This window comes from Remersonia thermophila, chromosome 7 (genome assembly GCF_042764415.1).
Source record: "Remersonia thermophila strain ATCC 22073 chromosome 7, whole genome shotgun sequence".
Taxonomy (NCBI): domain Eukaryota; kingdom Fungi; phylum Ascomycota; class Sordariomycetes; order Sordariales; family Chaetomiaceae; genus Remersonia; species Remersonia thermophila.
The window spans coordinates 880,363-903,243 of record NC_092223.1 but is presented as its reverse complement, the minus strand read 5'-3'; the positions used below and the strand labels follow the sequence as shown (position 1 = coordinate 903,243).

At 61.9% G+C, this 22,881-nt stretch overlaps 7 protein-coding genes across 7 annotated transcripts; 2 read left to right on the top strand and 5 right to left on the bottom strand.

The window, feature by feature from the left end:
- Positions 1 to 172: 172 nt before the first annotated feature.
- On the bottom strand, positions 173 to 1,453 carry VTJ83DRAFT_7215 (uncharacterized protein; the record flags this gene model as incomplete). The annotated part of the gene is made up of 1 exon (XM_071014013.1): positions 173 to 1,453. The coding sequence occupies one exon, from the start codon at positions 1,451 to 1,453 to the stop codon at positions 173 to 175; it is 1,281 nt and encodes a 426-aa protein (XP_070863432.1).
- Positions 1,454 to 3,982: 2,529 nt separating this feature from the next.
- Positions 3,983 to 4,964, top strand: VTJ83DRAFT_7214 (uncharacterized protein; the record flags this gene model as incomplete). Its single annotated transcript, XM_071014012.1, has 2 exons — positions 3,983 to 4,402; positions 4,497 to 4,964. The coding sequence occupies 2 exons, from the start codon at positions 3,983 to 3,985 to the stop codon at positions 4,962 to 4,964; spliced, it is 888 nt and encodes a 295-aa protein (XP_070863431.1).
- A 537-nt stretch (positions 4,965 to 5,501) lies between these two features.
- On the bottom strand, positions 5,502 to 7,281 carry VTJ83DRAFT_7213 (uncharacterized protein; the record flags this gene model as incomplete). The annotated part of the gene is made up of 3 exons (XM_071014011.1): positions 5,502 to 6,675; positions 6,794 to 6,845; positions 7,053 to 7,281. 3 exons carry the CDS (start codon positions 7,279 to 7,281, stop codon positions 5,502 to 5,504), a joined length of 1,455 nt encoding a protein of 484 aa, XP_070863430.1.
- Positions 7,282 to 8,610: 1,329 nt separating this feature from the next.
- On the bottom strand, positions 8,611 to 10,642 carry VTJ83DRAFT_7212 (uncharacterized protein; the record flags this gene model as incomplete). The annotated part of the gene is made up of 3 exons (XM_071014010.1): positions 8,611 to 9,835; positions 10,049 to 10,151; positions 10,222 to 10,642. 3 exons carry the CDS (start codon positions 10,640 to 10,642, stop codon positions 8,611 to 8,613), a joined length of 1,749 nt encoding a protein of 582 aa, XP_070863429.1.
- A 1,554-nt stretch (positions 10,643 to 12,196) lies between these two features.
- On the top strand, positions 12,197 to 13,540 carry VTJ83DRAFT_7211 (uncharacterized protein; the record flags this gene model as incomplete). The annotated part of the gene is made up of 1 exon (XM_071014009.1): positions 12,197 to 13,540. The coding sequence occupies one exon, from the start codon at positions 12,197 to 12,199 to the stop codon at positions 13,538 to 13,540; it is 1,344 nt and encodes a 447-aa protein (XP_070863428.1).
- An 895-nt stretch (positions 13,541 to 14,435) lies between these two features.
- Positions 14,436 to 16,934, bottom strand: VTJ83DRAFT_7210 (uncharacterized protein; the record flags this gene model as incomplete). The annotated part of the gene is made up of 1 exon (XM_071014008.1): positions 14,436 to 16,934. One exon carries the CDS (start codon positions 16,932 to 16,934, stop codon positions 14,436 to 14,438), a length of 2,499 nt encoding a protein of 832 aa, XP_070863427.1.
- A 2,017-nt stretch (positions 16,935 to 18,951) lies between these two features.
- VTJ83DRAFT_7209 (uncharacterized protein) lies at positions 18,952 to 20,902 on the bottom strand (the record flags this gene model as incomplete). The annotated part of the gene is made up of 3 exons (XM_071014006.1): positions 18,952 to 20,197; positions 20,278 to 20,410; positions 20,467 to 20,902. 3 exons carry the CDS (start codon positions 20,900 to 20,902, stop codon positions 18,952 to 18,954), a joined length of 1,815 nt encoding a protein of 604 aa, XP_070863426.1.
- Positions 20,903 to 22,881: the final 1,979 nt, after the last annotated feature.

The window sequence follows — 22,881 nt, the reverse complement described above, 5'->3', positions numbered from 1 at the left end:
AAAAAAAAAAAAAAAACCAAAACCATGAACCACCTCCCTTTTCCTCGCCCCTGCCTGCCCGCAGTCATGCGATCAAGACCAATGAGGAGTACTACTACTACTTTCTACGACTGCCAAGTATTAAAGTGCTGATTCGAAAACAGGGTATTTCCTTGCTCTTTTTCTTCCTTCTTCAGGCCTTAATCACCATCCTGTCCAAGATTTGGTGCATGCCCTGGGCTTTTCCCCGGCCGTCGTCCACCTCGTCCACCATGCGGCGCGCCCTCTCGATCAGCACGTCGAGGACGCGGCGCGTGTACTCGAAGCTCCCCGTGCTCTCCATGTAGGCGACGGCGTAGCGCTTGACCTCCTCGTTCTCCGTCTTTTGGCGCAGAATGTTGAGCAGCTGCATGTTGCCCGGGTTGGAGCGGATCGAGTGGATGACGGGGAAGCTGAACTTGCCCTCGGTCAGGTCCTCGCACATGCCCTTGTTGGCCGTGTACTCGCGGCTAAAGAGGTTGTGGTAGTCGTCGGCGATCTGGAAGATGAGGCCGACGATGTTGACGAGGGGCACGCAGTCGACGAGGCTGCGCGACTCGGCCTGCATCAGCTTGATGCCGAGCCGAAAGAGGCCGCCCGTCTTGTTGCCCACCATCTCGAGGTACTCGTCCTCGGTCGGGCAGGTCAGCGTGTCGCGCCAAAAGAGGTCCATGCCCTGGCCGCGGTGCAGGTTGAGCAGCTCCTCGGTGAAGATGGAGATGACCTTGGGGTTCTTGAGCTTCTGGAGCTCCTGCAGGGCGCAAAAGTAAATGTAGTTGGACGAGTTGATGGTCTGGGGGATGCCAAAGATGGAGTGGGCGACGGGCAGGCCGCGGCGCAGGCGGCTGTTGTCCTCGACGTCGTCGACGAGGAGGGACGCCGTGTGCAGCATGCTCACGACGCGCGTGATGACCTCGAGCGAGTCGTGAGGCACCTCGAGCCAGGCGTCAAAGGCGCGGACGAGGGAGGAGCGGAAGTCCTTGCCCGGGTTGCCGTTGAGGTAGTCGTACGGCGCCGTGAGGACGCGCTCTTTCTCTTGGGACCACGGCCGGCGCGCATGGAGGAACCAGTCCTCGGTCGCGAAGCGGCTGGGGTCGGGCGGCGCGGGCGGCGGCGCGGACGACATGGCGGTTGGGAAGTGGGTGGTGGCGGTGGTGGTGGTGGTGGTGGTGGTGGGGGCGGTGCCGATGGACGCTTTTCGGCTGCGCTGGCGTCGGTGCTGGTGGGTGCTGCTGCTGCTGGAGGGCTCGTTCTCGGGGACGCTGCGAAGGGCGCCCGAGGCGACGGCGTGGGTGGTGGAGGAGGTTCGGGGCGGGATGGAGGCGAAAGATGGCAAGGCGGTGCTGGTGGGGGAGAAGGCGGAAGAAGTAGAAGCAGCAACGGCAGCGGGGGCGGCTGAAGATGCCGATGTCGAAGCAAAAGGGTGGCCGGCCATTGCGCTTAAGTGGCGGTGGTCTTTTGCCGACGGTCGCCTGAAATGGCGCATGGGGGAAGAAGGAAGAGGCAAAAGGACGGTCGTCGCGAGCGGCCTTGGTGCCGAAGGTCTGGAAGGCGGGCCTAGCGGTGGTGGTTTTGGTGGGGTCGTGCAGCGGGCGACGAAGCAGGTGACGACATGCGGCGGCTGGCGGCGGCGGCGGTGGCAGCGGCAGCGGCAGCGGCGTCGTCAGCCGGTTCGGTTGGTCGCCCAAACAAAAGTGGTCTCTTTCCTGTACAGGTTCGGTAGGTGGTAGGTACAGCACGTCGCTGTCGTGTCCCGGTCGTCTACTTTTTTTTATTTGGGGGGGAGGGGGGTTCGTTAAGGCACGGTACCACCGAACACTAGACCACCACCTCACACAGTTAGTTACACTCAACGAACCTAGCAATGCAAGCTCGCACAATCTACGTCAACAGGGGGAGGGGCTGTGGGCACAGCCAGCCCCTGGCCTGGAGAGTCGGAGCCCATGACCCATGCTATGGTCAGGTTCTAGATAGATAGATGCGTGGCTTCGTGGCGGGGATATTGATAGGTGGAATGAGGTGAGAGACACGGCTTTTGGGATGATTTGGGATTTGGGACGGGCTGCAACCTGCAAGGCCGTGTTTCCTTGGAGGGGCAAAGACGGGATGGGGGGATGAGGGGATGGGAAAGGAAGGGAACCTAGGCATGCGGGGCGCTGGGAGGGGGAGGGGGGGAGCCGCTGAAGGGGAATCAACAATGCCCGGGCCCGGACGCGCGGGGCTGAGGTTCGGGGCGGGTCGCGTTCCAGGTTGGCCACCCACTTAGAACAGAACCTCTGTGTAAGGCAAGATGGCTGAGGTACCGTACTATTGTAGGTGGTACGTCATGCCCTGTCCGTGGCCCCCCCCCCCCCCCTGCCCGTGCAGGTGGTTTCGAAAGGCAAGGGATTCGTAAACCCGTGGGCCATGATGACGCATGTAGGACTTACAGAGAGGAAAGAGGCAACTGATTGGAACGTTTTGTCAGGTCGGCAAGGTTTTCGAGGGGTGAAGGTTGGGTGGGTGCTTCAAGTGACCGCTGGCTTCCATCCCAATTTATACATACTCCAGGGCAGCCCCCCTTCCCCTTCCCCTTCCCCTTCTCACCCCCCGCCCCCGCCCCCTGGACGTTTTGTACGTGCAGGATAATTCGTTTGTATGCACCGTTAAGTATACGCAGTACACAGCAGATGCCCGGATTCTCCTCCTGGCTGGGGTCCTGGTAGCTCCAGTCGGCTGCTCCCTGCGGCGATCGCAACGCAACGCTGGTCGGTGACAAGACGAAGACAACCCAGCGGTCGACGGCACGTCCACTCCCCGTCTTCCCGTGCATGGACTGCTGCGACGCCAGGGATGGCTGCATCAACCCACCTCAACTGGAAGCCGTCGAGGAAGGGGGAGGGTCGGCCCGCGACCCTAGACAATCGTGCTAAGCTTCCATTCCAAGAGGTACGCTTCGTCTGCGCTAGGTACAAACAAGTTGAATTGGTTCATACTTTGTAGAATACTAATAGATCGTGACGGCCGAGGATCCGGGAGGCCCCTCCCCCGGCTGTCCCATGAAACAAGCGGAGACGCCATTCCCAAAGACGTTTCAAGGTCAAACAGGCGGAGAGGCCCTGTCTTTTTCTTCGGTATCCCTTCCGTCCCCTTTCTGTGCATGGCTTGGTTGCAGCCCGTTGCTTGCAGGGAGAAATGCAGGTCCCCCGTATTGAGCATGTTTTGAGACGGCTGGCCGCCCCCCCCCCCCCCCCCCCCCAAACGTTGCATTGACTGGTACGAAAGTATGTTCTTATGTTCATACTGCGTAAGTTCACTGATTGCCGGCAGCCGTCCCCACTTTGGGTCCCTCCAGGTGCCGACGCACGCCCCGCCCCCGGGGGAAAGCTGACCTCCATGCTGGGCTGGGCTGGGGCTGGGCTGGGGCTGTCTTATCTTATCAGGTCCCTGGGCCGGGACGGGGACCCACTCCGATCCTGCCCGTTGCCGTGACAGCCATGAACCGCGCGCCTCCAAGCACATGTGCCGAGTCAAACCACCGCTCCGGGACCCAAGAAAGCCGCCTTCAACAAGACCAAATTCGGCTTCATCCGAGAGCTCGGTGGGACCGTAACCGCCTTTTGACGTCCTTGCAAGGATGGCCATGAATACCCGCTTTTGGTTTGTTGCCTAGGGCCTTTCGTTGATAGTATTACCCCCCCGGGAATAGTGTTGCTTGTCTTGTTGTTTGTCTTTCTTTTCGTTTTTTTTCTTCTATCGCACGAGGATTCCAGGGTGAGGTGGCCCGTCGCGAGCCGACGACAACAACAATAGCTCACAGGAACCTCTACGGCCACCCTCCGCAGTACAACGCGCAGCGCCGACCAACGAAACCTCCCAAACCTCCCCTCTCCCTCCCCGCCCCGGCCATCCCCTCTGCAACCCAGCTTCACCCCCCGTCGCTCTTCCGCCGCCATCCATCCATCCATCCAGCCAGCCAGCCATCATGGAAACGCTCCTCTCCCTCGCCTTCGACAACCTGTCGTCCTTTGACGGCGCCAAGATCAAAAAGGGCCTGAAGCAGGTCGAGGGCCTCCTCGCGCAGATCTGCCTGTCCGGCCCGAGCCCGAGCAGCCCGCGCAAGCACCCGCAGCAGCCATCCCCCGACGCCCTCCGAGACCACCCGGCGCGCAAGGGGCTGGCCGACCTCTCGGGCGACCCGGCCTTCCGCGAGTTCTTCAAGCTGCAGGAGGGCTTCGAGTGGAACATTGCCCAGCGCCTGCTCACCACCCTCGACTGGCTCGTCGTGCGCGGCGGCGACGGCCAGTACGACCTGCTCATCGTTCACGCGCTCGACCTGATCCAGGGCGTCCTGCTGCTGCATCCGCCCAGCAAGGCCCTCCTTTCGCGCAGCGTCTACATGAATGTTTGTCATTGTTCCCCCTTTGGCTTCTTCTTCTTCTCCTCCTCCTCCTCCATCCTTGCTCCTGGCTAACCTGGTTTCTTGAACGCTTTTGCAGCTGCTCCTCGACCTCCTCGAGCCCATCAACTGCCCGGCCATCCAGTCCGCCACCGTCATCACCCTCGTCGTCGCCCTCAACGGCCACCCGCGCAACACCCGCGTCTTTGAGCAGCTCGACGGCCTGCTCACCGTGACCTCGCTCTTCAAGAGCCGCGAGACGGGCCGCGACGTCAAGTTCCGCCTGACCGAGTTCCTCTACTTTTACCTGACCCCCGAGACGCCCTCCCACCCGCGCCCCAAGAGCCCGAGCAAGGCGGCCCGGGCCTTGGGCGGCGGCGGCGGCGGCGGCGGCATGGACGGGGATGCGCAGAACGGCGCCGCCGCCGCCGCCGAGGCGGGCTGGGACGGGTTGACCCTGTCGGTGGAGGAGAAGAAGCAGCTTGTCGATCGGTACCTGCCGGGGGTGGTGGATCAGCTGTTGAAGGATCTGGACACGTACAAGCCCTTTGGTGGCGTCTTGAGCTGATGGGACGGAAAGGGGTGGGTGGAGTGTTTCTCTTTTTTTTTTTCGTTTTGTTGGCTATTGCGGTTCCGAGAGAGAGTTGGTTTTCTGCCTTTTTCCTTGTCAGGACCTCGTGGCGGGATGGATGGGTACGATGGGAGGATGGGTGGAACGGATATGGGGCGGTGGGTTTGCCTGCAATGAGACCCTCGGAGTCGTCTCTCGGGTCAGAGACACGTATGCGGCTTGCTGGTGCATCAGGGGAGCCGGCGGGAGCGGGGGAGGTTGGCGTTCAGGTGTCTTTCAGCTTTGATCATAACATATACCACAATACCATCACCGCGAAGCTAGACATGGGGTTGGGAGAAGGGGGCTTGGTAATTTGAGAAGAGAGAGCATGAGCTTCTGCCATATGGCGATGACGCACAATTCCATGGTTCGTCGAAAACAGATCTGACATGAGCGTGTGTAAGTACTATTCGATTATGAATCCAAAAAAGTGCCGCAGCGTCTCCCCCTCCCCATGACACCGCCCCTTCTTTGCTTTTCATGAACCCGAGATTACCGCGGCGAGCTTGATGACGCCGTTCCTGACTTGGACGGGTCAACCACCACCTCTGACCCGTACAGCTCGTAGATGACGGCTTGTCCGCCGTGTCCGGGCGGATGTGGCGAACCTCCGAAGGCGTGCGGCATCGACATCGGCGGCGACGGGTCCGAGGCCAGCGATGTCGGCGACACCATCGACGCCCCAGCACCGGCGTACCCCCATCCGTGAGGGCCTGGGTCCTGGCCCTGGCCCCGGACACGCGAGTCGATCTCGACGGGCGCGGCGATATCCCCGGGCCCGTGCGGCATGACGGGCACGCCGCCGATCGGCGACATGGAGTCTATCGGGAGATCCGGGGCCATCGTCTCCGTGTACGGCCCCACGGCCGGCGCCGGGCCGCGGTAGCCCTGGGTCGGCCCGCCCAGCCGGCCGTTGCGCGAGGCGACGTCGGACGCCGCCGCGTCATCGGCGTCGCCTCTCCCGTTCGTGGTCCCCGTCAGGCGCGTGCTCTTGCCGCCATGCGCCTTCTCGGCCCTCTCCCCTCCCCCCGTCCCGCTCCTCCTCCTCCTCCTCCTCCGCCAGCACGCCCACCACAGCACGCCGGCCATCACGCCGGCCCCCGCCGCCGCGCCCACGGCCACGCCCGCGATCGCGCCGCCGCCCAGCCCGGACCCGTGCTCGTCCTCGTCCCCGCTCGTCGACGTGTCCAGCGGCATGTCGGCGCAGTACCTCGTCCCGTCCACCAGGGTGCACACCTGCGTCGCCGCGCAGCACCCGCCGCCCAGGCTCATGGGGCACGCCTGCTGGCCCGTCTCGCACCCGGCCGGCGCTCCCACGGTCGGCGCGCCCCCGCCCCCGGCGGGAAGCGTGCTCGGCTCCGGCGTGGGGACGCACAGCCCGGTGACGCCGGAGCCGCCGCCTGAGCCGCCGCCGGGGGCGCAGGTGGCCCCGTACCCGCAGCAGCCGGCCCCCGGGGTGGTGCCGCACAGGAACTGGGACGTGCCGGGGCAGGCGCGCGGGCAGCAGGCCGGGACGACGGCGAGGGAGGTGGCTTGGGGGTTGCCGGCGACGGTGACGGTGGAGGTGACGGAGCATTGGTACTGCGAGGCGGAGCAGGGGGAGGAGCAGCGGGAGCCGATGGCGCAGCAGCCCGCCGTGGAGGGGTCGGCGGGGTTGACGATGCAGCTGGCGCCGCCGGGTTAGAGCAAAGGTTCCGGAAGCGTTTCGGCGCGGAAAAGAAAAAAAAAGAAAGGAAAAAAAAAAAGACGGGAGAAGAAGGGACAGAAGGGAAAAACCAACGTACTACTGGCTATTCGGACAGCAGATTCCGGCGCCGGCTGGACCGATGTCGTGACCTGGAGGTCGGGGAAAGGTAGGCAAGGTGCTCGTGTTAGCCAGGTTTCCCGCCGCTCGTCGTTAGATCACGTAAGAAACGTCGTCAGGTCACGTCTCGCTCACTCCATTTCCCCATGAAGGGGCGCGGTGAGACGCCGGATACAAGGGAGGAAAGAAATAATCATAATAATAATAATGATAAAAGAAGGTAAAGCAAGACTACGCACATGGATGCGTCCCCGGCGCGCACTCGGCCTGCTGGCGCTTCCTTATGGGCACCCCCGGAGACATGCGATACTCGCGCGGAAACAGGAGGGCGCCGGTCTCGACGGCGCCCATGGCAGCCAAGTGCGCGTTCGCATCACGATGCGCATTTGCACGCGGCGCATGGGCAGCGGCGTCGGCAAGCAGCAGCAGCCACCCGCTCAAGAGGCGAGCTGGGGGCCGTAGAGGCATCGGGCTCGTTACGATGGATGTGGTGAGGTTCTGTATAGGGTTCTCGTTCGCTGCCAGCTGCAGGAAAAGAGAGACAGAAGAAGAAGAAGAAGAAGAAGAAGAAAAAGCACAAGAGGAAGAGAAGGAGGAAATTGGTCAATAAGCGTTTGTTGTTATTATTATTCTTGTTGCTGTTGTTGTTGCTGTTGTTGCTGTTGCTGTTGTTGTTGTTGGTTCTACCGTTTCGCAAGACAGCCAGCCGTCGGAACAGGCCATCTCTCGCCGAGCCCGAGCTCCGAATGGGCAAGGCCAAGCGTGCGCGTCTTGGGTATCGGGCGCTTTCGATTCGATTCCAGGCGATGCGACGCAGCTCAGGGGAAGAGAATGGCGTAGATGGGAAAAAAACAGCCGGACGCGCGACGAAAGCACATGGCCGGTCAGGTAAATCAATCAGGACGAGGCTTTGAGAAACAAAGCGTTGCGCTTTATTGGAGCCCCCACCTGACAGCTCCGAGTAAGTCAGGCCAGGTATTGTACTGCGTAAGAGCTCCCATCCCCGGACAAGCTCCCTAGGTGATGCAGATCACCCGGCGCGGTGTGGGGAGGGAAGAGGGGTGGGGGGGGGGGCTGGGGGCCCGGGTTCCCGCCAGCATACTGTCTACTGTCTACTATAAGCATCCCGCAGCCGCCGACCCGACCCGACCCAACAGCTCCCGAAGACCGAACGAAGCCTTGCTGCATGCTCCACCACGCCAGTGCGACGCTGGGACGGGATGGGACGCCAACACCATGGGCGAGGTGTGGGGTTGGACCAATCGACGACGGACCAGGGATCCGAGTGCATACTGCGTATGTACTATATGGTAGGCGGTCATGGAACCGGGTGAGGTGAGAAGCGTGTAAGTCCTTCTGGGATATGAGAGATATAAGACCGACTACTCCGGTATTGGGAGAAGAAGGGAGGGGCGGAAGGACCGCCATGATGACGATGATGGCGAAAGGCGATAGTGATGCGAGGCTGGTACATGAATCAACAGGGTATGAAAAGGTTTGACAAAACGGTTCATGACTGAGTCGCCCTTGGAATTACCATCTATGAATAATATAGCTCTATGCATAGCCCGTTGCTGATCCAAGCCCAACACCATCCAACCATCCATGCATCCATCATCATCATTATTATTATCATAACGCTTATCCAAAAGCCCTGGGTATATGCTCAACACCAAAGAATGCCTGCTGTTGATCCATCCCTAGGCACCTCGAGGTAGGTAGGTAGGCAGGCAGGTAGGTAGGTAGGTAGGCACCCCTTGGGTACCGTACCGTCTCGGTCTCGGTACCTCCTCTCTCTCACCCGCCCATCTGGCGATCCATCTGCGCCCTCCACTTGGCCGCGTTCCTCCTCAGCGCCCAGATGGCCAGGTTGCCCGTCACCAGGGTAAACAGCCCGACGGCCGTGCACAGCCAGCCGTTGCCCATGGCGTCGATCAGCGGCTGCGCGACCAAGCTGCCGACGCACGAGAAGGCGTTCCTCACCATGTTGTTGACCGCAACGCCGGCGCTGCTCCGCTTGGGCATGAACTCGGTCAGCATGGTCGTCACGGCGCCAAACACGAGCATGCTCCCGAACCCAAAGAAGAAGTTGGCCACGCTCGGCACCATGAAGTGGATCCCGCGGTCGGCCGTCCACCCGTACCAGACGAGGGCGCCCGGGTACAGCGCCGCCGCCAGCCACATGTTCTCGCGCATCCGGTCCTCGGGCAGGTAGACCAGCTTGCCGTCGGCGTCGTACCGGCCGGCCTTGCGGGCCTCGCGCGCCATGATGCGGTCGATCCACGGCCCGCCGAAGACGGACGCCGACACGTACCCGAGCGACGGGGCCAGGTAGAGGGCGCCGAGGGGGATGGGCCGGAACGAGTAGGGCGGCGACGAGAAGACGGACTGGATCGAGATGTTGAGGACGAAGAGCGCGAAGAAGGCCGCCGAGGCGCTGTACACGGCGACGAGCACGGGCGGGTAGCGCAGGGTGAGCACGACCGACAGCGGGTCGACGATGTAGCGCTTGAGCAGCCCGGCGGTGCGGCGGGTGTGGATGCGGATGGACTGCACCGTCGAGACGCGGCGGAGGGAGCTGCCGCCGTCGTCGTTGCCGCCGCCTCGCACCATGCCGGCTGGCGGCGGCGGCGGCGGCGGCGGCCGAGCGAGGGTTTCGGGGAGGCAAAAGAGCAGCATGACCAGCATGACGGCGCCGTAGATGGCCAGGAACCACATGGTGGCGCGCCAGTTGAAGCGCTGGGTCAGCAGGCCGCCGATGATGGGGGAGCAGAGAGGGCCGACGAGGGGGCCGAGGTAGAAGATGCCCATGGCGCGGCCGCGCTGGGCTGGCTCCCAGATGTCGGCGATGGTGCCCGCGCCGACGGCCTGCACCGAGGCGGAGGCGCCGCCGCCCAGGATGCGCATGACGACAAGCATGCCGATGTTGACGCTGAGCGCGCTGAGAACGGAGAAGACGGTGAAGAGTGTAAAGGAGACCATGTAGATGGTGCGGCGGCCGAGGGTTTCGGAGAAGGAAGACCTGCAGCGGAAAAAAAAGGGGAGGAGGGCGGGGTTAGAATGGCCATGCGGATGCGGCGAACAGACAGAAAGAAAAGAAAAAAAGAAAGAAGGAAAGAAAGAAAGAAAGAAAGAAAGAAAGAAAGAAAGAAAGAAAGAAAGAAAGAGAGAGAGAGAGAGAGAGAGAGAGAGAGAGAGAGAGAGAGAGAGAGAGAGAGAGAGGTATGTCACATACCACCATAGGGGAAAGATGCCCATGGAGAGCATGTAAAAGGAGATGGTCATGTTGGTGACGGTCTCGGAGACGCCTAGGTCTACCGACATGCTAGGAAGGGCAGCTGCTTGCGTGGTCAGACACGCCGAGGGCGAGTTGGGCTTTGGGGGAGGGGGTGGGAGAAAGGGGCTCACGCATGAAGATGCCGGATCCCATGGGAGCGGCGGCGGCGGCCAGGGCGACGATGGCCGTGATGGTCCATTTGGTACCCGTCTTGTAGTCGTAGGGCCGCTCGACCTCGGGGATGATGGCGAAGCGGCCAAAGAGCCCCCGGCGCTGAGCTCGGGGGACGGCGATGGTGTTGGTGTAGGTGGAGCGACGGCTTGGAGGGCGGTTGCTCGTCGTTTTCTCGACGTCGTGCGCCTCCGAGCTGTGCTCCTCCTGAACGGAGGAGGACTTGATTGCGTGATCATCCGTGACATGGCCGCTGTCGTCGTTGTCGTCGTCGTCGTCACTGGTGTGGGGATCTGTCAAGGACGGATTCGGGACCGGCGCCGAGCCTTCAAGCGGCTCGGCCCGCCTCGGCGTCGTGTCCGGAGAGTCGCCAAGAGCCATGGTTTACGGAGATGGCCCGGGATGGATACATTCGGGCGACGGCGATGGGAAACGGGAGGAGCGGGAGCACGGGCGGGATGGAGCAATAGAGCATCAACACCCGCGACGAGGTCTCAGGGCAGTTGGGCAAGCCCAGGGTCTGGGTTCAATATAAATAGCTGGTGTCTATGACAACATGGACCAGCAAGCAGCCAGCACCAGCACCAGCAACCGAAAGGAAACGAGGAAGGTCGCAGCCAAATCTATGACTCCCCCCTGTGACTCTTTGTAGGGGGAGCATATCGGGGGCCGGCGGTAGCTAGGGCCGGAAATAAGCCCTCCGGCTAACAGCGAGGAGCCCACTTTTCGGCCACGCCCCAACCTCGGATATGGCCGTGGGCATGCGAGCCAGGATGCCGAAGGCTGGGGCTCTGGATGGTAGTGAGACGACCGAGGCACCAGCCCGCTGCAAGCGTTCCGGGTTTAGCGCCGAAGCACGCCCGTGCAGCGAGCGTGAGCGTGCGAGCGCATCCGGAACGCAGCGGCCAAACCACGCCGGTGCGTCCCAGGGACGACGACGGCAGGACGTGCATGACGTTGATTGTTACGTCAAGAAGGCCATATCCAACCAAACAAAAGTCCTTCTTTCGGGGCGAAGGGCCCCCAAAAATGGAGCTCGGTGCCGTGCCGGGTGCCGGGTATGCTATCCTACCAATGCTAACCCGAAAAAGGTTGGCCCCATCGGCGGGCATCGGGGCCCGTCAACGGAAGAAACGATAACTAATACATACTGCGTAGTTATGGGACAAAGACCCTGAGTCACCTGCAACAGGGAACAGGGCATTATTGTCCGTTCCAGAAAACCAAGGTGTCTACCTAGATACTGTGTAGATGTGGAAACCAACTTCTAACGTAAGAAGAAGGTATAGTGTAGGACAGTCGTTGGTGTTGGATCTGGTTGATGTCAGGATGATGTTAGGATGTGGACCGTTTTCCCACATTGCAGATGTTGAAGAATTGAAGGGAGCTCTGCCCCTCCCACCCAAGAAAAAACGAAAAAAAAAAAAAAAAAAGATCAAACTGCACCGCCCGGGACCAACCCGAACCCTGTCCTGCCTCAAGTTCCAGCTTGCCACTTGCCACTTGCCACGGTCCACTGCCATGAGCTAGTTCCCCGACAGTACCCTAACCCTCTTCTCTTTCTCCGCTGGTGCTCCGGGCCGGCGATCGGCGTCTTCCCCGCGACGGCCCCACTTTTATTTTTCCCCTTGCATCATAACGCGGGGCAATACCTGAAGGTAATGTGACTTTTGTTTCTTCACGTCTTCTTGTCAATTCATTGACTCACCCCCTCTCCTCCTCCCCCGGAACCACTCTCCGTTCCCGCCCCCGGTCTCGGGCTCCGGTCTCCCCATTCCTCTCTCCGTCGTCTCTCCCGTCGTCTCCCGTCCGTCAACCCCCCCCTCCTCCTCCTCCTCCTCCCGGCCTGTCCTCGGCCTGTCCCCGGCACTCTCTGGATAAACAAACAAACAAAAAACAAAAATACTCGACTTCAACCTTCCGGAAACATCCATCATGTCGCTCACCAACGCCTCGCCCGCCGACGCCGCCCAGGCCGCCAAGTCGGCGTCGCATATCCTCGCGACCCTCTCGGCCGAGGCCCGGAACGAGGCCCTGACGGCCATGCACGACGCCCTCGCCGCCGCCCGTGATGAAATCCTCGCCGCCAACGCCCGCGACCTCGAGCTCGCCCGCCAGGCCGCCGCCGACGGCAAGCTGAGCCAGAGCCTGGTCGCCCGTCTTGACCTCGGCAAGAAGGGCAAGTTTGACGACATGCTCAAGGGCATCCTCGACGTGCGCGACCTCGAGGACCCCGTCGGCCGCGTCACCCTGCGCACCCGCCTCGACCACGGCCTCGAGCTCGAGCGCGTCACCTGCCCCATCGGCGTGCTCCTCATCATCTTCGAGGCCCGCCCCGAGGTCATCGCCAACATCGCCGCCCTCGCCATCAAGTCGGCCAACGCCGCCATCCTCAAGGGCGGCAAGGAGTCGACCGAGTCCTTCGTCGCCATCTCGCGCGTCATCTCGGCCGCCCTCGACAAGACCCACGTCCCCAACGACGCCATCCAGCTCGTCACGACGCGCGACGTCATCTCGGACCTCCTTTCCCTCGACCGCTACATCGACCTCGTCATCCCCCGCGGCTCCAGCGACCTGGTGCGCCACGTGAAAAACTCGACCCGCATCCCCGTCCTCGGCCACGCCGACGGCCTCTGCGCCCTCTACCTCGACCCGTCCGCCGACCCGGCCCTGGCCGCCGAGGTCGTCGTCGACTCCAAGACCAACTACCCCGCCGCCTGCAACAGCCTCGAGACCCTGCTCGTCCACGACGCCGCCCTCTCCACCCTCCTCCCGGGCGTCGCCTCCGCCCTGGCCGCCAAGGGCGTCGAGCTGCGCTGCGACCCCGCCAGCAAGGCCGCCCTGGCCGCCGTCCCGGGCCTCAAGCTCGTCGACGCCACCGATGCCGACTACCGCACCGAGTTCCTCAACCTCACCCTCGCCGTCAAGACCGTCGCCGGCGTCGACGAGGCCATCGCCCACATCAACGCCCACGGCTCCCACCACACCGACTGCATCCTGACCTCGGACGCCCAGCAGGCCGAGCGCTTCATGGCCGGCGTCGACTCGTCGGGCGTCTACTGGAACGCCTCGACCCGCTTCGCCGACGGCACCCGCTACGGGTTCGGCACCGAGGTCGGCATCAGCACCAACAAGATCCACTCGCGCGGCCCCGTGGGGCTGGAGGGCTTGATGATTTACAAGTACAAGCTGAGGGGCCACGGCCAAGTGTCGGCCACGTACGGCGAGGGCGAGGGCAAGAAGAGGTACCTGCATGAGAGGTTGCCGCTGGAGCACTAAAGGTTGCCCGGTGGTGTTGGTGTTGGGATCGAGCTGCAGGCGGAGGTGGAAAGGATATGACTGAATTCTGCAAAAGTCGGTAGGATGTTGGGGCGGGGGGGGATGACCAACACGATCTCCCAGGCGTGCGTACACCCACTTGTGATGACCGAACGACTTGAATTAAAGACGTACGAGTTGCTATAAGAAGGAAAAAAAGAAATTGGCGTGGGAGGCACACAGGTGTACAAGGGAAAATAGCAGCGGCGTAAGGAGGCAGGTATACCATTAGACAAAACACAATACAAGCGATCAAGAGACTAGACAAACGATAACATAGTAATGAAAACATGGCCCAAGAACACGCCGGCCGACCCGGTCCACCACATCCAACACCAACACCAATAAATAACAAGGAGTAGGATATAGGAACGCCGACTCGCCGATCCTGACCCCCCAAGCCACCTGATCTCTCCTCCTCCTCCTCCTCCTCTTCCTTCTGGGCCCGATTGCAAAAAAGAATGGCAAAGGAAACCGGCTCTTATAACGAATGACTTCCTCATCTCTCCCTCCCTCCCTCCCTCCCTCTCTGTCTTTTCTCTCTCTCTCTCTCTCCGTATCTCTCATCATTCCAACCCGTCAAAAAGTCATCATCATGATGATTCCTCATGTCCGTCATTACGTCGTCACAAGAAGCCCCAGGCCTGGGTATCATGATGTCTTTGACCCTTCTTCTCGCCAAACAAAACGGAAAGAGGAAAAAAAAAAAAAAAAAAAAAAAAAAAGAAAAGAACGCTTCCCCTTCCTTCCATGGCTAGCCACCACCGCTCCCACCACCAACAACCCAACCCAAGCCAACCCTTGAAAAAAAAGAGGAGAGAAAAAAAAAAAAAAAAGGAAAACCGCCCCCCGCTCATCACTCCCCTCGCCTTCCATACCCTCCACCATACCCGCCGCCGCCGCCCATCCTCTCAATCGAGCTCCTCAGCCCCTGCCCGCTGCCCGGCCTCGCCGCGCCGCTCCCCGCGTGGCCCGCACCGCTCCCCATGGCCGCCGCGCTCTTGGTCCTCTCGTGCGCCAGCCCTCGCCCGATGCGGCTCTCGCCGCCCGCCTTGGCGCCCGCCAGCGACCCCGGCGCGCGCAGGCCCGAGGCGCGGAGCCCGCCCACGCCGCTCGTGGACATGCGGAAGCTCGGGTTGGCCCCGGCGCCTCCGCCGTTGGCCGCGCCGCCGCCCATCGTTCCCGGGGTGCGCGCCGTGCTCAGGCCGAGGGATTGCCGCTTGCTCGGCGTCCTGGCGGGCACCGGGTGTTCGCGGACGGGAGCCGGGGCCGGGGCCGGAGTCGGGACGGGAGCCGGGACGGGCTCCTCGGGGACGGGCGCCGGCGGGGCCGAGTAGTGGTGGTTGTAGTCCTCCGGGATGCTGCCGCTGCTCTCGGCGGGGATGAAGCTCTGCTGCATGCTCATCATCTCCTCGGCGAGCATCACCAGCTCGCCCTTTTCGACGCGCTCGCGCTCGAGCAGGACGCGGAGATCGGCGTTGTCGGCCTGGACGGTGCGCAGGACCGCCTCGACCTTGTCCACCTCGGCCTGGAGCTCGCGGATCTGCGCGGCGTCGCGGGCGCGCGCGTCCTCGAGCTCGCGCAGCCGGGCCTGGGCCTCCTCGACGGCGCCGCCGTTGGCGAGCCGCGCCGCGTGCCGGAGCTCCTCGTTCTCCTGCGTCAGCTGGTCGACCTGGGCCTGCAGCTTGCCCACCTTCTTCTCCCAGCGGGCCTCGTACGACTTTTTCAGGGCCGCCACCTTGGTTTCGTGCTTGCTCTTGTAGAGGGCATGGAGCTCGCGGGCGACGCGCTCCACGGCGAGCTCGACCTCCTTGTTGGTGGGGAGCGGGGGCCGCGAGGGGTCCGAGGCCGCGGCCTCGGCGCTGGCCTTACCGGCGCGCATGCCCGCCATCTTGCTCTCGGCGTCCTGCGCCATCATCTCGGCCGCCTCGCGCCGCTTTTCCGCCTCGTCGAGCTTGTACTCAAGCTCCTCGCGCTCGCGCTGGCACGTGACGAACTGCTCGCGGACCTGGCGGAGCACTGACTCGAGCTCGCGCCCGCGCCGCTCCCAGCTGTCCTTTTCGGTCTGGAGGAGCTCGCGCACGGCCTGGACCTCGCGGAGCTGCTCCATGCACTCGCCGACGCGCTTCTCGGCGTCGCCCACGGCGGTCTTGAGGGATTGCACCTCGGCCTCCTTGCCGCTGAGCGAGGCCTTGAGGCTGCTGATCTCGGACAGGAAGCCCGACTTGAGCGACTCGAGCTCGCGAGGCGTGATGGTCGGGATGCTGCGCGGCGTGGGCGCCGGAGGGAGGTCAAAGTCGAGCAGGTTGGCCAGGTTGCTGCGCTGAGGGGTGGCCGCCACCCCCGCCCCACCGGCCGGCGCCTGGCCGGGGCGCCGCGAGGGGGTCGGCTGGACGCCGGCGCCGTAGGTTCCGTAGCGGGCCTGGTCGGTGAAGTCCATCAGGTTGGTCGTGTTGCCCGGGTCGATCGACGAGCTTCCCGCGGCCGTCCGGGGCGTCCTCGCCGCGCGCGGCGTCGTCGTGTTGGTGCCGCCGACGCTCGAGAATTTGGTCGGGCTGTCGCTCCGCATCTGGGCCAGGGTCGTAAGGGTCGGAACGCCTGAGAAGGCGCTGAAGGTGCTGACCATGGTGTCGTCGTGGTCGTCGTCGCCCCCCTGGTTGGGCTCGTGGTGCGACGCGTCGCGCGGGCCGGCCTGCGGCGGCAGGTCCATCATGGGGACGTCGTCGTTGTCTTCCAGCTCGTCGTCGTGCATGGCGTTGACCTCGTCCTCGAAAATGTCGATGGCGTGCTTCAGCCCCTGGTTCTCGCGCACGACCTCGGGCAGGTTGGCAAGACGGTCGGCCGACGGGCGGCGCTCCTCGACGGATCGGCGCTGTGGCTCAGCGGCGGGAGCGCCTGGTTGGCTGACCTTGACGGGGAACCGTTTAATAGGGCCGACCTTGCGCGGGCTGTGGGGTAGGGAATGCGGTGGCAGGTTCTTGGCGGGCGAAGATGTCTCGTCGGCGGGTGCGGAGGACGACTGTTGTTGTTGTGGTTGTTGTTGGCTCTGCTGCTGCTGTTGTTGTTGTAGTTGTTGCTGTTGCTGCAAGATCTTGAGGGGAGACAGCTCGTGACCCGACATGAAGCGCGACCCGGGACGGGGCTTTGGCGGTGAGGGGCCCCGACCAGTGGGAGAGGCCAGATCGTCCCGGAGGTGCGACAGGCCGGGAGAGCTGCCAGCGCTGCCGCTGCTGTTCCTGTTCTCCCTGTTGCTTTCGGATTTCCGAGCGGTATCGTACATGTCATGGTGCATGCTGGCCGTCGGGGTGGATGAGTTGAGCGCCGCGCTTGGCGTCGGCGTCAAGGGCGTCGCCATGGTGTTTATGTGTGTGGGGGGAGGGGTGGATAGGTGAAAAATGCCGAGGGGTTGCAGGTTTCTTGCGCGCGGCTTATTCGGGGGAATTTGGGACAAGTTTGACTCGTGGGCTCGTGGTAAACAAGTCTGGCTGGAGCTTTTGCTGGTGGTGACTGGAGATGTTTCTCCCCTTCTGGGAAATTGCTTTTCATGGAAATCCCCATTGGCAGCCAATCGCCGAGCGGGGCAACCCTGGAGCCTGTTTATGCTTGTGGCCCGGCAACCAAGGCCAGGGGTCACGTGTCAACCCCCGTGCCCCTCCAGGGGGAGGGAAGGGGGGGAGCTGCAGGGACGTCCGCATTGGCTGCGCATTGGCGTAGTTCGTTATAACTACTGCGTACTACCTAAGGGTCAGGGTTTCAACGTTCCATCAAGTAGCGTACCTACATACATACTGCGTACACCCTACATAGGCACCTACCTGATGCATGCATCTTGGACAATGGAGACTTACACTACATAGGCACCTAGCCAAGGTACCTTACTTTAGTCTACATACACAGTAAGGTGTCTAGGTACCTATGCAGGCGGTCAGGTGGACCAAGCAGGGGAGCAGTCAAGCAATCAGGAGAGCAAAGCACAATCAATCGCACATCCACAAAACTCTCGTCGAAGCTAAATGGGCATTGTAGTCTTATTCCAAGCGAACTGGCAAACAAATGAGAAATGAGCATAAGAATCAGATCTACCTAGCGTACCCGGGCTACTACCAAGCCTTCCTCGTCATCACCTCATCCTCGTAATCATCATCCGTCATAACCTCCGACCGGCTATTGCCCTGGCACCGTCAAGGAGTCAACCAACAGCTCCAAGACAGCACCAGAGCCGTCGCCCAGCCAGCTCGTCAAAACTTTTGCTTTTCGAGGGGAAGCACGCGCGCAAATTCAACAAAAAAGCAGATTCATTCGTTTAGGGGGCGTTGGTCATAAGCGTCGTGTCATCAGTCAATCAAAACAAAAATATCAAGGAGATCGCAAGCACAAAACAAGGGTCCATAAAAGATCATAAAAGGGCGAAGAAAAACTCTTGACCAGGCAAAGGGAAGGGGGGAAAGAAGAGAAACACCACTCTTGCTCATGCCCAGGAGACAAAAAAGTACACATGAGAACAAAACGAACCAAAACACGAGCTCCGAGCGGGTTTCCTCCTCCTCCCTCCTCCCTTCCCCCCTTTCCCCGTTAGCCGGTAAAGGCCAAAGGAGGGGGAAAATCGGTTCTTGTCTCATTCATCGTAACATCCCTGGTTGTCATGATAAGAAAAAGAAAACGCTGCTGCTGTTTGCAAGCCCCGGCCTAGGGTCGTGTCAGGCGCGGGCGCGTTGCAACGAAACAAAAAAAGAAGTACGTCTTTTTCTTTGTCCGAGGCGAAGAAAGCAGAACAAGGAAGAAAAAATGAAGCAAAAAAAAAAAAGAAAAAGAAAACGGTCATCATATCCGCCGAGCGAGCAAGCGATCAAGCGGAGGGGGGAGCATTAGATTAGCCCAAGACGTCCAAAAAAACCCCCCGGACCGACCGACCGAACCATGGTGATGCAAGCAAAACCCGCTCATTCGTTTTCCCTCCCCATTGAAACCTATCCCACATCCGTATACAACACCGTTTACATTATCCCACATCATGACGTGTGTGTGTGTGTGTGTGTGTGTGTGTGTGTGTGTGTTTGTGTGTGTTTGTGTGTGTTTGTGTGTGTTTGTGTGTGCGTGTGCGTGTGCGTGTCTGTGCATGAGAACATAGAGATCGTAAGTTCGTCAGAGCCGTCCTCATGTTCTCTCTCCAAGGGAAGACACCCCCGAGGGGGTCCGGGATTGGGATTTCCCCCCTCCACACCCCGCCGCGCCTCGACTCGGCATAGGTTCGGTGTGGTTCCCGATTGGTTCGAGGACGCCAGTGTCCCTCGATTGGTTTATCCAATCCGCGGCGGTTGGAGGTCGAGGCTTGCTCCCCTTTACCTGTTCCCGGGGGAGAGAGAGGAGATTCTTCACCTCCTCCGCTGGCCGCCAATGCCCGCCGCAGCCGGCTGCGCCATCTGGCTGCTAAACGTCGGCGAGTTCATGGGCCCCGATGCGCCCATCATGCTCTTGTGACGCTTCAGATCCGAGCGGTCATCGTCGTCATCCCGACCGCGCTTGAGCGACGTGCCGTTCGACAAGGTCGGCTGCGCCGTCGAATACCCATTGGTCATGTCGCCCTGGCTCGTGCCGTACACGTCGTTGGTCGACGAACCGTTGGGAGCCGACGACCGCTCGTTGCTCATGACGCTGTATAGATTGCTCGACGTCTGCCCGACGCGTGGGGGCGTGTTGTAGCCCTGCGAGGTGTAGTACGGCTGCGGAGCCGCGGCCGTGCGAGGGGTGGCCCGGCCAGAGCCCGTCTGGTGCGGGGAGCCAGAGATGTCCGAGGCCAGGTGAGAGTGGTCGTTTTGGATGGAATTGACGGGGGGCGCCGAGTAGTTGTACGGGCCGCGGTTCGTGTCGTAAGCCCCGCTGTCGTGCGTGTACTCGCCGTCGTGCTCGTGGTCCGCCTCCTCCTCGGGCGCGTTGGCCGAGTCGCCGTTGGGCGGCTTGGTGTCGGCCTGGTCACCGTTGGAGGTGCCGGTCCGGCTGGCCGGCGGAGCCATCTCGCTCTTGACGTACGTGTTGCTGTGGCCGTACATGGACCGTTCCTGCTGGGCCGAGGTCGGCGGAGGGTACGACGATGTCTGGGGCGCCGATGACTGGTACATCTGGCGCGAGTTGTCGTACGGCTGGCTCGCAGCCGGGTAGCTCTGCATGCTCTGCATCGAGCTGCCCGGAGGCGTGGTGGCCGACGTGTTGGGGAGCGACGCGCCGTTGTTGTTGAGCCTCGTGTCGATCGAGATCTGGTTCGTGCTCTGCTGGTTCCACTGGAAGCCGTCCGCTCCGTTCATGCCGCCCATCACCGTCGAGGCGCTGGCCGGCGGCGTCGGGAAGGACTGGGTGCGATCAATCGACGGCCGGGCCATGGGTGGCGGATGAGACGAAAGCGGGCCTTGGGGACCCGGCAGGGCCAGGGGGTGGTGAAGGGCCGGGAGCGGCGGCGGCGGGCGAAGCGCGTCATGCTTGCGGTGCGCCGCCGCCATGACCTGGTTCCTGCTTTGGTTGGTCGGGTGGCAGAGCAGAGCGCCGATGTTGTGCACAAAGAGCGGGTACAGCAACTCGGTGATCTTCTCCTTGTTGGCAAAATCGAGCGCCCTCTCGAACGGAATCCTGCGCGTACCGGGTCAGAACCAGCGACCTTGACGGAGCACCTAGATCCATGGCAAAAAAAAAAAAAAAAAAAAGCGTACCAGACACCCTTGAGGTGCATGGGGCCGATCTTGACAACATGCCGCAGCTTCTCGCTCTTCAAAATACCATCACGGCGGCCGCGTGTCATACCGGCCACGTTCAACAGCTTGGTGCCGTTAATCATGTGGTTGTCTGGCAAGCGTTACGTTAGCCCGTGGCTGCAGGACAGGGGGGAATATGAAGCGTACCTTCACGACGAGCAACGCAGATACCCCTCGCCTCCACCTGGAAGCAGAGGCTCCCCTCGTCCTCCCACAAGGTTGCCGTGACACGGGGCTTCATGCCCGGAGGCTGAATCTGGCCCGTCGTGTCAAACCCGGCCGGGAACGGGGACTGGCCCATGGTCGGCTGGCTCACGGGACCCGGAAGAGGCAGAACGGGCGGCGGGGCAGTCAGCGCGTTCGAGACGCCTGATGGCCCGGGGGCTGGCGGCAGAGCATTCGTAGGGTAGTACTGGCTGCCATAGTGCGGGCTGGGATATTGGCTGGGGCCGGGCTGAAGGAGAGGAGGCTGCTGGTGAGGGTGCTGCTGGTGGGTGTAAGGAGACGTGACGGTCTGCTGGGCGGACGGCTGCCCGGCCGACATGTGAGATTGGTAGTACATCCCGGGACCCCCAGATTCCATGGCAGGGTACTGCTGGTACGCCGGCGGGGCGAGATCTGGAGAGAGCGGCCCAGGAGTCTTGGGGCCGTTGGACGAGGCGACCGACGTGTAGGGCGAGTAGGTGCTCGAGCCGGATGCCGAAGAGATCGAGTCGGCGCGAGACGAGGCACTACTGCTAGACGCGTATGCCTGCGACACGGGAGCGAAGGACGGACGCCGGTCAACCCACTCGGGTCTCGTAGCGTCTGAGCTGTGCTGCTCGAGGTCGTGAGGGCCTCGGGCTTGGGGCTGAGAGACCGCTGCGTGATCCAGCTTTGCGGTGTTGGCAGACGGACGGAAACAGGGTGAATCGGCGAGCTCTACGAGGTGTTTCGACCCGTAGACGCTCAAAGGGACGGCCGGAGGACGACGAGGTGGCTGCCGACGGCGGTCGTAAGGTAACGATAGAAGCAAGCGATTGCGAGGCGTCCCAAGGTAGACCGGGCGAGAGAAGAACCAGCTGCGCGAGTCACTGCGCAACGAGACCAGCGAGGTGCCACTGGATTTGATGTCCGGCCAAGCAGAGAGGTCGGGAGGACTGTATCCAAGATCGAGGTTTAGTATGGATATAAAAAGAATGGCATCCCATGCAGGCCTGAACAGGCTTCCGATGTGGGGGTTGGGGGGGGATCGGGGAACAGAGGAAGCAGCATCACGAGACGAGCGTCCCCTTTTGTTCTATAGCTTTCCTCCCGCGGGTCTAGCGGGCCACAGTGCGCATGGATGGTGCGTGTGCGTGTGGTGGAGGGATGGTGCAGCGGTGAATGCAGGCAGAGTGGAAACAAGCAGGGCATAAAATGGAGGAGATCTGGGGGAACACGTACGTGCTACCGAGCTGAGCTGCAGGAGGGAGAGCCGTGTTGTCTCCACCACTCTCGATCGATGCGTCTTCGGAATAGGTTGGTACCTAGGTATGCGGGAATCAAGGAGGAGAAAAGAGCGAGGAGGGTGAGACGCAGATGTTGAGAGGGAAGGGGATGGAGGAAGGGGGGGAAGAGAGAGAGTGTGGGTGAGACCAAAAAGGTCAGAGGAAGAGAAGGGAGGGAGGGGAGGAGGTGGTGCGAAAGAAGAAGAAAGGGGAGGCGGGTAGATTTAGGTGGAGAGGTCGGTAAGGTTCAACTGAGGGCCGGTGGTGAGTAGAAGAGGAGAAGAGAGAGGCAGGTCGGCTCGATTCATGGTCGATCGGCGAGCCAGAAGAGAGCTCCCCCAAGAGCCCAGAGCCGGCAAGCCAGCCCCAGTAAGTGAGGTGTGCGTCTGGTTTGCCGTTCCCAACCTTCCCTGGTCGTGTCTTTCCAGAGGTACACTTCGCGTGCTCAGCCCGCTAGAGGGTACCTCGGGAATCCGTGCCTGGTCCCAATTCGCGCCGGCTGGGCTGCCTGCCTTGCTCCCCCTCCCCTCCCTCCTCCGGGGCCCCCCCCTCCCCATGCCCCCCTGTCTGCCCACCAGCCGCCAGCTGGGTCCAGCCAAGGGGCCCCGGGACGGCAACCACCACGCAGAGGGCGGGAAAAAAAAGTCTTGGGGTGAGCCTAAGCAGGCCTGTCCAGGTGGGGCCTCTGGCTGAGTGCAGGGGGTGTGGTGGCAATCTCGTACATACTAGGTAGTTACTACCTACTGTGTAGAGCACCTCGGGGCCCTGGCCCATGGGCACTGCGTTGGCGAAGCTTAACGGGGCCGGGCCTTGGGCTGCTGACGATGCCAACGGCGCTGTCGGCACCTAGCACCAAGGCTGGATCTAGAAGCAGCGTAGTGGGTACACCGAGTACTTTTGAAGAGGCTAGAGACTGGAGAACAGTCTCCAACTGCTCTCTCTCCGTCTCTTTTCACCTGCTCCATCATGCTGCGCGGTTGGCAAACCAGTTTTCCCTCGCGTCGCCAACCAATCCTGCGAACCCTGACCCAAAATCCATGAAAGCGGGAAGAGGGTGCGCTGCTTGCGGGCTGGCCTCGAACAAGGGTTGTTG